The sequence below is a fragment of the Brienomyrus brachyistius genome, chromosome 4 (genome assembly GCF_023856365.1).
Source record: "Brienomyrus brachyistius isolate T26 chromosome 4, BBRACH_0.4, whole genome shotgun sequence".
NCBI classification, from domain to species: Eukaryota; Metazoa; Chordata; class Actinopteri; order Osteoglossiformes; family Mormyridae; genus Brienomyrus; species Brienomyrus brachyistius.
Genome location: NC_064536.1, coordinates 7,948,871 through 7,961,182, shown reverse-complemented (window position 1 = coordinate 7,961,182; position 12,312 = coordinate 7,948,871). Strand labels below are relative to the sequence as shown.

General features: G+C 50.6%; 1 protein-coding gene across 2 annotated transcripts; it reads left to right on the top strand.

The window, feature by feature from the left end:
- The first annotated feature begins 1,892 nt into the window (after positions 1-1,892).
- lrrcc1 (leucine rich repeat and coiled-coil centrosomal protein 1) lies at positions 1,893-12,128 on the top strand. Of its 2 annotated transcripts, none has more exons than XM_049010650.1 (20): positions 1,893-1,991; positions 2,348-2,461; positions 2,580-2,785; positions 2,866-2,931; positions 3,077-3,244; positions 3,432-3,598; positions 4,358-4,528; positions 4,652-4,863; positions 6,241-6,418; positions 6,936-7,078; positions 7,943-8,126; positions 8,449-8,588; positions 8,671-8,872; positions 9,022-9,207; positions 9,819-9,993; positions 10,472-10,635; positions 10,742-10,950; positions 11,122-11,259; positions 11,347-11,482; positions 11,724-12,128. In XM_049010650.1, the coding sequence occupies exons 2-20, from the start codon at positions 2,418-2,420 to the stop codon at positions 11,832-11,834; spliced, it is 3,000 nt and encodes a 999-aa protein (XP_048866607.1). In that variant the 5' UTR covers positions 1,893-1,991; positions 2,348-2,417; the 3' UTR covers positions 11,835-12,128. The 2 variants fall into 2 exon arrangements, with proteins under 2 accessions (XP_048866607.1, XP_048866608.1); XM_049010651.1 differs by having other exon boundaries at positions 1,896-1,991; positions 2,384-2,461.
- The last annotated feature ends 184 nt before the right edge of the window (positions 12,129-12,312 follow it).

Genomic DNA, 12,312 nt, shown 5'->3' with positions numbered 1-12,312 from the left:
GGCATCTGGTACCAAGATGTTAGCAGCAGATCCTTTAAGTCCTGTAAGCTGCGAGGTGGAGCCTCCATGGATCGGGCTTGTTTGTCCAGCACATAATAATAATAATAATAACAATAATAATAACAATCCATCCATCCTCCAAACCGCTTATCCTACTGGGTCGCGGGGGGTCCGGAGCCTATCCCGGAAGCAATGGGCACGAGGCAGGGAACAACCCAGGATGGGGGGCCAGCCCATCACAGGGCACACTCACACACCAGTCACACCTATGGGCAATTTAGCAACTCCAATTAGCCTCAGCATGTTTTTGGACTGAGGGGGGAAACCGGAGTACCCGGAGGAAACCCCACGACGACATGGGGAGAACATGCAAACTCCGCACACATGTGACCCAGGCGAAGACTTGAACCCGGGTCCCAGAGGTATTAGGCAACAGTGCTAACCACTGCACCACCATGCCGCCCCTAACAATAATAATCCATCCATCCATCCATCCATTTTCCAAACCGCTTATCCTACTGGGTCGCGGGGGGTCCGGAGCTTGTCCCGGAAGCAATGGGCACGAGGCAGGGAACAACCCAGGATGGGGGGCCAGCCCATCGCAGGGCACACTCACACACCATTCACTGTCACATGCACACCTAAATAATAATAATAATAATAATAATAATAATAAGTTTTATTTATATAGCACCATTCATACATTCAATGACCCTTCATAAAAACACATTCCAGAGGTGCTTGATTGGATTGAAATCTGGGGATGTTGAAGGTCAAGTCAACACCTTGAACTCATGTTACTGAACCATTCCTCGAGAGGTTTCGCAGTGCGGCAGGGCGACCACGGCCTGCTTTCATCCCATAATGTGGAGTTCCACTGTTTCGGTCCTGCAAGGCCAGAATCCAACACGGTTTACAGATTTCTCTGTTCAAGTAACACTTACTCAAGCTGGTAATTAGCTGATAATGTGTTGAGTTTGGAAACCTGCAAAGACCGGAATTGGAGAGCCCTGCCATACTTCATCCTTGTGCCATCTCTCCCCCAGGTAAATGACACACACGTGCCCGGCTGTCTATATGATGTAACAGAAGACGTAACTTATCAGACCAGGCCACCTTCTTCCGCTGCTCCATGGTCCATTTCTGAAGCTCACATGCCTACTGTAGGCCTTTTCGGTGGCGGATAGGGGTCAGCATTGGCACTCTGACCGGTCTGCAGCTACGCAGCCCGATACGCAGCAACCTGAGATGCACTTTGTGTTCCGACACCTTTCTATCATAACCAGCATGAACCTTTTCAGTAATTTGTGATACAGCAGCTTTCTTGTGGGATCAGACCAGATGAGGCATCCTTCGCTCTACACGTACATCAGTGAGCCTTGGACACCCAAGACCTCGTTGCTGGTTCACCAACTGACCTGATCACTTTGTACTTGGCACTGACTACATACTGAGAACACCGGACAAGACCTGCCATTTTGGAGATGTGCTAACCCAGTTGTCAAACCATCACAGTTTGGCTCTTGTCAAAGTTGCTCAGATCCTTATACTTACCCATTTTTCCTACTTACAACTTTAAGAACTCACTGCCCACTTGCCTAATGTATAATGGCACCTTTAACAGATGCCTTTATAACAGATAAACAATGTTATTTACTTCACTTATTAGTGATATTTGGTTTTAATGTTATGGCTTGTATATGTGTGTGTGTGTGTGTGTGTGTGTGTGTGTGTGTGTGTGTATATATATATATATATATATATATATATATATATATATATATATATATATGCGTGCGTGTGTGTGTATATATATATATATATATATATATATTATCGGTATCCTTGGTAACGTATAGCCGCGTCCATATAACCAGAAGTTGGTGGGCGGGGCTGTGACGTAACCGGAAGGTAGCAGTCATGGCGGCTGGTTTGAGTGTCCGAGCTGAGCGGTTCTTCACGGAGCGATACCTGTCTTCCCTGTAGATCTGGTACCGGCGCTCACTCCTTGTTAGATTTTAAATTCACGTCTCTTGTATTCTGAAGATAGCAAAAGAAAAAATAAAAATCGTTTGGATGTCTATGGACAGCTGGTAGTAGGTAGCCTAGCTAGCTAGCATACGGCTCTTTTCAGTGAGTTTGTTTTGAATGTTTCAATAACGTTATGGGTGCGTTACTGCAAACCTTTACACCTTATATTAGTATGTGGAGAAAATTACGATATAAATGTACCTTATAAATGTACAATTTAAATGACGAATACAATGCCTCGTTACGTAATTTTGTGGCTTGGCCGTATTGTAAAAATAAACTTTTTTTGTGCTTTCTCAATCGAAACGCTTTAAAGTAAATTTTCCCTGGGTGACATTATAAATTATCAAAGCCACGACTGTACCAGCCCTTAAAATTCGCGGACGATGGCGGATGGGGAGCTTAGTCTGATTGACAAGAACATAAGAAGGTAACCGCTGAAACTCAATTACACTCGCTTCCCTAAGTCAATGTATGGTTGCATGTAAGGCGGCGTTTAAGTGAAATTACTTTTCAACGTATCCGTTTCTTTCATTTTATCTCCGTAGCTTACTGGAAATCCCAATTAGTCCGAAGGTCAGATCTCTAAACCTTCACTGCAACCGCATCTCTAAGATCGAGGGGCTGGCTTCTGCTTGGCATATACGGCAGTTGGACTTGTCCTCTAACCAGATCAGCCGCATCCAGGGACTGGACTCCTTAACCTCCCTACGGAGCCTCAACCTCTCCTGCAACCTCATATCCAGGGTCGAAGGCCAGTGTCCTGACTTCTCTTTTTTTCTATGACTCTCCTATGGTTTTTTTTATTGAATTTTTAACAGTTCTTTCCTCTAGGACTCCAAGGGCTTGTGAACTTGGTGAAGCTGGACTTGTCATATAATCAGATAGGTGACTTATCTGGTAAGCTGCATGCTTTTGTATTACCGTGTGATTTTTAGCATTACGGTGTACTGTTTATAGGTAAAATTCTCTAGTGCGCAGGCAGGCATGTATGTCTGCTTAAAGAGACATAGAGCGCTGGAAGATCATTTTCTAATGTGTGCAGGTTTACTTCACCTCCATGGGACACAATGCAAGCTGAAGCACCTTCTCCTCCAAAGCAATCATGTGAACAGCATGAGCCAGGTGCTGCAATGCCTGCTGGGATTACAGAGTTTAAGCAGCGTGGCGTTCTGCGCCGACGGTAGTGGGAATCCGGTCTGTGATGTTCCGGGTAGGTGATAATCCTGCTGAGCTTCTTCGGTTTAGACGTCTCTTTCCCATCTATTTCGTTATTCTGTGTTGTTATGCGATCGGCTTCTTTCAAAAAGGATATCATATTATGGAAAGCAGACATGAGCCTCACTCATCCACAGTCCCCCTACTCTACAAAACGTTGTTCCTCTGTTGGTCCCTCCAAGGCTACAGAGACCTGCTCCTGCAGTCCCTGCCGCAGCTGTCTTCCCTGGATGCAGTGGACCGGCAGGGTAACCCCTCCCCCTCTCTGGAAGAGTGTGCTGTCGACATCCCTGGGATAGAGGACTTTTCTGAGTTCCTGCTGTCAGACAGCAGCATCACCGACGAGAGGGTAAATGTCACGGAGAGGCGGGATGTGTAGAATCGCCGGGACCAGGTGCAGCATGAAACACAGCCTCTGCTGGGGAAACATTAATGCTTTCGCTCCTTCTTTCAAGCAACACTGATTTTGCTGCTTCTCCACAGATAACAAGGATATTCCTTAGCTGCAGATGGTCCCAATCTGGCAGATTCCGCTGAATATACGTCATTCAAATAGCATCTCCCTGCTTGTTTTCCTGGAGGATGTTCTGCTCTAAAGGATTGCAGTCGCATGCTGTCTTTTTCCCCAGCTGCATTCGGTCGATTGCGAATTGCATAACTCCCGCCGTGTTTCAGTGAATGCAAAGGGAGGGCCCTAGGCTTTAAAATAGAGCACATTTGAATGTATCTCAGCCAGGAATTATCAGCAGTGCATGAAAGATCAGTGAACTGATACAGCCGTTTATGCAAATACATTATCGGGAAGGAGTAAAACTTCTCCAAACAGAATAAATTAGTAATGGACTTATAGGATTTTAATTAATCCTACATTTTTCACAAGGTTATGCTTTAATGAGGTTATTTAAAAGTGTAGAAGGGAACCGGTGTAGAGCACATACTTAATATCTGGTAAATCCCAAAGCAACTTAATGCGATTAGCTTGACCAGATCCTTTTAACATCTGCGTTTGTTTGGGCCCCGATCCCGTCTTCGCTTTGCGGCCTGGACAGTCAGCGTGGAGGCCGCATGCTGACCTTTTGGCCCCATCTCGTCCTCCACCGACCCACAGGCTGATGCGGATGCCCCACAGCCGATGCCATCCGTCGATGATGCGCTGACCAGCTTTCGCCAGCGGATGGGCATTCTAGGGGCCATCGGAGTAAGGGAGGGCTCACCCTGCGGCCCTCGGAGCGCGGGCCCCGGAATTCACAGGCCTCAGACTTCCCAGCTGTTCCCGGAGGTGTGTGCTGTCTTGGAGCGGTTCCGGGGAATCTGGTCCTGTGTGACCCTGACTGATTCTTGTTTGGAAATAAAACTGGCAATACGAATATGATGATGTGCTGATCCCCCCCCTGTCCCCCAGACTCCCAGCACCCCCACCTCCATCTCCACCCCCTCCCCCGTCTGTAAACCTCGCAGAGACACGGACCGCACCTCTGACAGCGAGTGCGATAACAGGGAGGAGTGCTGTCCCAAGGGAGGGGGGCAGAAGTCCCGGGTCCCCGCTGGGCGAAGGGGCCCAGTGGCCCCCAGGAAGAGGAACTCTGGGGAGCTAAAGGGTCAGAGGTCACACAGGTGCGCTCACATTTTAAACAAGAGTGTGTGTGTGTGTTAGATAGGAATGGAGGACTGATGCAGCATCGAATCCTTTTGTGTGTGAGATCAATTTGCTTAATTCTGCATTAAAGCAAAACAACATTTTATATAAATAGGATTTAGTGAAAAGGTTTCAGTATGACAGATGCGGCTTTCTGTAGCTGTTCCACCTGCATTACTGATCGAGTGGCTCGTAAATTCTCTAATGTTTTTAAAGCTGACGTGAATAGTCTGCGCCCAGTGGCCACTTTAGGGAGAACACCTGCATGCCAGCAACCCGCTCCTCCAATCAGCCAATCATGGGCCGAATACATACAGCTCACAGACGGGGTCAAGAGGCTCACTTACTGTTCAGCTGAGGGTTACAATGGCTGAGAAGTGATTTTGAATGTGGTGTGATTGTCAGTTACTGGAGGTGGTGGTTCCGACATCTCAGAAAAAGGCGCCTTCCTGGGATTTTCACACCCTACAGTGTGTAGGGTTTACAGAGGGAGGTGTGACGACCAAAAACCATGCAGTCTGTGGCAGTTCTGAAGCTGAAAACTGCCTCTTATACAGACAGATCAAAGGGGAATAGCCAGAATTTTTACAGGAGGCCCCAAGTGCAAGAATTACAGCTCGGTACAACTGGCTTCTACTCATAAACCCTAGAAGCGGTTCTGGAGATTAAAAGGGCTCCTGCCCTGCACTAGCTAGGTGTAGCTAAGAAAGTAGCCACTGTTGTTTGCGTGGTGATCATCATTCTCCTTCTTGGCTTTAGAGAAAAACGTGGGTGAGAGTAAGAAAAAAAAAATACTCATGCAGTATTAAAGGACAGAATGGCTTATTGATCGGCGGCGCTCCCAAGTTCAGATGAGGCTGCTGCTCGTCAGTAAAGGAGCCCCTCGCTGCCGCCGCCGTCTGCAGCCTGCTCTGCACACGCGACCCTGGGGGTGCTGACGTGGGAGGATGGGGTGTCTATTCTGTATTTTCTAACTGTTCTAACATACCTAGTGTCATTAACGTCATGTTCTGAAGCGGAAAACTTGACTCTTTACATAGGAGGCAATATTCACTTTCATTCCCCACTTTTACATTTTGCTTGGCTCTTATTTTATCTAATTATTCCATTATCCATCCATCCATCCATCATACTGATTACCTAGTATGAGTCCGTGGAGACTATTTGCAGAAGTACAGGGTACACATTTGGGGTACATTCTGTATGGGATGCCAGTTTATACCTGGGAATAGACTTGGCAGACAGTGATGTTACAGACAGGATCTGTTGTCTTGTCTTGTGAGGTTTCAGTACTATTACTGGCGTAGAGTTCGTATGGCAAATACTGTTTTTTTTTTTTTTTTTTTGTTCCCTAGCACTTCAGAAAGTGCCGTCTCAGACAGCAAGTCGGCAGCCTCCTCGGGAAAGAAAGTGCCCCCCTGCTCATCTTCCCAGCGCGTGGAGACAGGGAGGGCGGAGAAAACAGGCCTGAAGGATGCGGAGAGTCTTCCGGAGGAGCTGGCTGCCCGGGAGAGAGAGGAGGAGAGCTTCAGGGTGGGTGTGAGGCGCCGGGGATCAAGGCATCGTCTCCTTCCGATCCTCCTTTCCCAATTCGGCTCCCGCTGCTCTGATCGTCGCTGCATCGGCTGCGGTGCCGCCGTCCGCCGCCATTATCCTGGAGCCTTGGGAATGCCGTCACGCTGGGCAGTAATCCGGCTTTTGGAAATATTATGTATGCAGAACTGGGGGCTCTGAAAGACCAGTTTTCAGGAGCTACAGGCGCGGATTTTCCAGTGGTTTTCACATGTAAATAAAGTTATTTATATAGAATTCCTACACTCCACTGCGGAACAGGCCACACGCTGGCCTAGAGAGATGTTGAACCCGGTCGGACCGTTTGCCGGGCCCAGCTATGCTGTCGGAGCCCGTTTATCGCGTTAATGTCGCGTACAAAGGATGCATCAGCAGTGCTGAGCGCCGTAAGTCCGTGAAGGGTGCGTGTGTTCGCAGCACCTGTGCTGTGCGCGTTACGGAGCAGGGGGTGGCATTCTCGCGATCGCTCTGTTCGCAGGTGGTGGTGGAGGAGCGTGACCAGGAGAGGCGCTGGAAAGCCGAGCAGGCCGTCCGGAAGCTGACGGAGCAGCTGAGCAGCTTGGAGAGGAAGGCCAGCCAGGAGCGGGACATCCAGAGCATGGCGCTGCACACGTCTGACCGGTGAGGCCACCCTGCTGGTGTCAGCGTGCGTGTCGGTGATCCGGCGGGTTAGCCTCCGCGTCACCTTTGCGCTCTCGCTCGTGAAACCCTCAGCTGGTATTTAAAGTGACGGGCAGGTCTCCTCCCCGTGGCCGAATCAGCTGTGAGGCTGACGTCACATGCCAGTCACATGACCGAGCCCGGCACTTCCTGAATCCTGCATCCAACTGTTTCAAACGTGCAGGGTTACCGAGTTACCGGTAACCAAGGAGATTCCCCGGGATTTTCCGGAAGGGAGATGTTAATTGGTGTGCTCAGTATGTATCGTTTAGTGTCCTGCCGAGGGCCATGCGGTTCTGAACACGGGTAAACATCTTCTTTTTTTTTTTTTTTTACGTGTGACTGTTTAGCAGCTTTTGCTAATCAAGGTGAGACCACGCTGCCTGGCTCTCTCCCAAATGAAAGGATCATCGCTATCTTTGAACCGAGAGAGAAGCAACACCGGAGATCATCTTCAGATCTGGGGGATGTGGTCAGCCAGAGATGCGGGACCCCTTCGTGTAAAGCGGTGTGAATTGGCAATGATTGTAGTTTTGTCCCTTGCAGATTCCTTTATGTATAATTTGTTTTTTATGTTTGTGTGTAGCCAGAGGCTAGAGGGTGTAGCTCAGCATCAGAATGTTAGGTTGGAAACCCGCCGTTAAGGGTTTAAATGGCTGACCATTCTACAGGGGTTAGAGTAAGGAAGGATACAAGTATCAGGGTGATGTGGCCATGTGTGCTTGTGTGGGGAGGAATGAATGCAGTGCTCATTTTGTTTGTGTGTCTGTGGGGGGGGGGGGGGAGCGCTCTTCCGCGATTGACACTATGTATGAATGGGTGTAGGCTGAAAGAGGTCCTCCTGAAGGAGCGCGCTGCACGAGTGGAGCTGCAGCAGCAGGTGGAGGAGCTGAGGGAGGAGCTGGCCCAGGCCCATGGGCGGGAGGACCGCCAGCAGGGGGCGCTGCGCAGCCTCCAGGACACCGCGGCCCGGGATGAAGCTCTGAGAGCCCAGCAGCGTGCTGATGAGGTACAGCTGGGCCAAAAGTGCTAGCAGCTTATAAATATTATATATACATTCTAGCACTTAATATTTATGAAGTACGTGTAACTGTCAGCTTAGCCCAGTGTTTCTCAAATCGGTCCTCGGAGACTCCCAGACAGTCCATGTTTTTGCTCCCAAAACTGTGGACTGTCTGTCAGGGAGCTGGGAGGGAGTGAATACATGGACTGCTTAGGGGTCCCTGAGGACCAGGTTGAGAAACACTGGCTTAGTCAAACACCGGCTCGCTGTAGAGCAGCCTGCTGCCTCAAGCCATTTGTGAGACCTGGGATCTTCTGTGCCCGGTCAGGCAAGGAGGACCCAGGAGCTGGAAAACACAGTGTCTGCCCTGAAGAGGGAGCTGGAGATCCTACGGGCATCTGCACGGCAACATAAGGATAAGCTACAGCAGCTGCATGAGCTGCTGACCTCCCGCGAGCAGGAGCACAGGTACGTCTGCCGTGTGGCCCCAGGACCCGAGGAGCCCGTCTGGGCCCCATGTGACCGGGCCCCTCGGACCCGTCTCTCCCAGGAAGGAGCTGGAGGCGCGGCTGCTCCCGGGCAGCCCGGAGTTCCAGGAGGCAGTGTCGCGTGCGGTGGCCCCCGTGGAGCGGGGCCACGCCCAGCAGTTGGCCGACCTGCGGGAGAAGGTGAACGCCGCGCAGGCGAGATACGCCGAGCTGGAGGACGAGTTCCGCGCGGGGCTCACCATCGAGGCTAGTCGCTTTTCCGAGGTGAGCCGACCACTAGGGGGCGCCAGCTGCCACAAATCTCGTTAAGTAATCCTTCACACTTGCTTCATTTCTTTGAAAGGGATGGCTACCATTGAAATGGCACAAAGTGCTCGTCTGTGAGTGCCTCTGCTCTGTGCTGCCCCCTGCAGGTGAAAACGGCCCTGGAACTCGAGGCGGCAGAGTTGGCGGAATGCAGGGCCAAACTGTCCAGGTCTCAGCAGAGGGAGCGTGAGTCAGGAGCCCTGGTGCAGGAGCTCACTAGCATGGTGAAGGAGCAGAAGGCACGCATCGGCGAGCTGGTGAGATCTAAGCGGGAGGTTGTCACGGAGTTAAAGGTAGGTGGCGCTGTGTGTGACACATAAAGGAGACGCCGTGTGTGTGTGTGTGAGATGGGGAGGCAGGGTAATCGCTTTTCAAATCGCTGATGCTTTTGTATCGCGAGGTTCCTTCCTTAAGCGGTGACCTTCGCATCAAAGGAACCGCAGAAGGTCACACCGACTCCATTCACACTCTCCGGGGAATGTGGGCCAGGAGAGTGCCGCCGTTGTCAGCGTGAGACACGTGTGGAGATGTTCCCGTTCCCTGTCTGTGTGCGATCCTCCGAGAAAATGCAGAATCCCACTCGGATTATATTAAGAATCATGATGCAAAATGTTTTAAACTGTGAATTTAGGTAGAATTGTGTGTATTATTTGTAGGGGAATGTTTCTGAATTTAAGAGTGTGAAGATATTATATGAGCTCAGTGTGTAAGTAGGTGTCTTCCTCTATCATCTGGCTGACAGGAGTGAGGTGGATGGACATTTTTCGGCAGATTAATCGTTATTGCCCTTTAAATGGCTGTCTGCCCGGACGGGAGGTCTTCCGGTCTCTCTGAATGGCGGCCGCTCAGGATGTCCGAGCGGCCTGGTGTCCTGGTACCGCCCTCATCATGGCCTCTCTTCCAGGCTCGCCTGCGGTCCCTGGAGGCCACTGCAGAGGAGGACAAGCGCCAGGCCGTCCAGGTGGAGCTGCTGAAGCAGGAGAAGTCCAAGCTGCTGTCCCAGCTGGCCGCCCAGGAGTCCGTCATCGAGGGCCTGCGGGCCGAGCGCAAGCTCTGGGGCCAGGAGCTGGCACAGCAGGGTAGGCGGAGCCACGGCACGATGCCGGGGAGGCTTATTGGACGAGCCTCGCCGGACCTAACCTATAGAGGAGGACCGGGAGTCTGTTACCCTGTAGCACCACCCAGTGGCCATTTTTTTACACACACTGTCTACAGTGTAATGTAAATGTCGGCTGTAATACTTAGGCTGTGCTTGTGTTTTGATAAAGCATTTTGAAGAAATATTTTCATGAATAATTTTTTTTTTTTATTTTTTTTTTATCTTATAAGGAAAAATATGAGTAATTGCAGCATGGTGTTAATTATTGTTGATGATAATTCATGTTTTTAAGTAACCAAAAAGCATGTCATCGAATGACATCTTAAGGGGATCATTCTGATTGAACTCCGCACTCTAGCTCACGATCTCTCAGGCCCGGTCAGAATGGCGAGCCGGGCTCTCTCTCATTGTTTGTCACCGGGCTGCCTCGCCCTGATGGTCCGGTTCTGCTTCCGCAGGGGCCTCCCTGGCCCAGGACCGGGGCCGCTTGGAGGCCCGAATTGAGGTGCTGAATGCAGAGCTACAGAGTCTGAAGAAACAGAGCGAGAGCGACTGTAGCTCACTCAGGATCAAAGCCAAGATTGTGGACGACCAGACGGAGACCATCCGCAAGCTGAAGGAGGTGCGAGCCGGAGCCCAGCCGAGATCTAAGAGCAGGACCTCCTGGAGCCACAGCGAGCGAGGAATTGCCTCCCTGCCATCACTGTCTCTCTCGCTCGTGCCCCCAGGGCCTGCAGGAGCGGGATGAGCAGACCCGACGCCTCCGCGAGGAGACCCTACAGGCCCAACGGCAGTTCGAGGCACGACTAGAGGAGGAGACTGCTCCACTGAGAGAGCAGAAGGAGCACCTGGATCAACTCAGCTCCCGTAGGGAGGAGCTGGAGCAGCTGCTGGAGGACAGGGAGGCCGAGCTGGAGGAGGTGAAAAGGGAGCACAGGTGAGGAGGAGATATAGATGGGATACCTGAATGGTATGTTGCGGGAAATGATTCTGATCCGGAATGTTCTGCCTCTTTGGATCACGGATCGCCCCATTTCCATTTAACCTGCCTGTTCTTATGAGCGTCGGCGTCCACTCTGAGTTATAAATGCCCCCCCCCACCCAACAGCACCATGAGCAGGAAGTGGCAGGACAAGGCGGAGCTGCTGACCCGCTTGGAGTCACAGGTCAGGCGCATGAAGGAGAACTTTGACACCAAGGAGAAGGTGCTCATGGAGGAGAAAGAGAGAGCCCAGCTGGAGCACAAGTAAGGTGCCCCCCCCCCCCGGGGACTGGGGCCATGCTGCGTGACCTCCTGCTGTTTAATTTACCGCGTGTGTGCATACGTGCCCAGGGCCGCGGTGGAGAAGCTGCGCAGCATGGACGACGCCTTCCGCAGGCAGATGGAGGCGGTGCAGGTGTCCCACCAGGCGGAACTACTGCAGCTCGCCAGCGACAAGCAGAAAGAGGTGGAGCAGGCGAAGCAGAGGGTAACCGTAGCAACCGGCCATGTCGTCTTTAGTGTGGGGAGGTGGGCTCCCCTGTTAATGCAGGTTACGGTGGCGTGTTTGCAGTTTATAATCCTTGAATAAGCAGTTAGTTTGGTAATGTGCTGCCGATTCGGTGGGGGCATCAGTAATCACCTTCAGGGAGGGTGTTTTGTAGTCGCTTTGTGTGGGGGGGGGGTCTTTCCAGCTGGGCGTAGTTCCAGCTGCTCTACGTCACACACAGGTGCTGCAGGTGGAGGAGGAGATGCGGCAGCTACTGGAAGAGACCGAATCGAGGAGGAGGACGATGGACGAGAAGATGAGGCTGCTGACGAGTGTGCTGAAGGACTTTTAACCCGTCTGCCATTGTACTCATTCCTCACGGGACTGTAAACATGTCGAGCTTCTTTTATTAATGCGTGTCAAACCACAGCTCGTTTTATACACGAGGCAAAAGGCAATTTTAGTGAAATTTCTCCTTAAATGATAGATTTTTTAATTTATGGTTTTTAGTGTTTTCTGTACAGTGGAAAGGCAAATGCAATGCCGATACATTTTATTTCCAGTGTTCCTGTTGTAATTATTTATACGTATTTTTAAATATAACCATGTACTGCAACACAAAATTAAAATGCTTTTGGGGGAAAAATGTTGGCAAAGTGCATTTGCTATTTACTGACAGATTTCTGTCTTCCTTCGAATACTAAGCTGACGTTTCAGACGATAGATTTAAGCTGTAGTCCTCCAGGTGTTTCCGTTGCAGCCTTAACAGGATCAGTCAGGTATTTTCTCAGTGTTCTACATTTATTGTAGTGTATACGGAGTTTTACTGT

Excerpts from the sequence above, each read along its gene's own strand:
- lrrcc1 (XM_049010650.1), top strand. The coding sequence starts at position 2,418 with ATGGCGGATGGGGAGCTTAGTCTGATTGACAAGAACATAAGAAG. Across the intron at positions 8,127-8,448 it reads CCCAGCAGCGTGCTGATGAG|GCAAGGAGGACCCAGGAGCT; the intron begins GTACAGCTGGGC and ends GTGCCCGGTCAG. Across the intron at positions 11,483-11,723 it reads TGGAGCAGGCGAAGCAGAGG|GTGCTGCAGGTGGAGGAGGA; the intron begins GTAACCGTAGCA and ends CGTCACACACAG.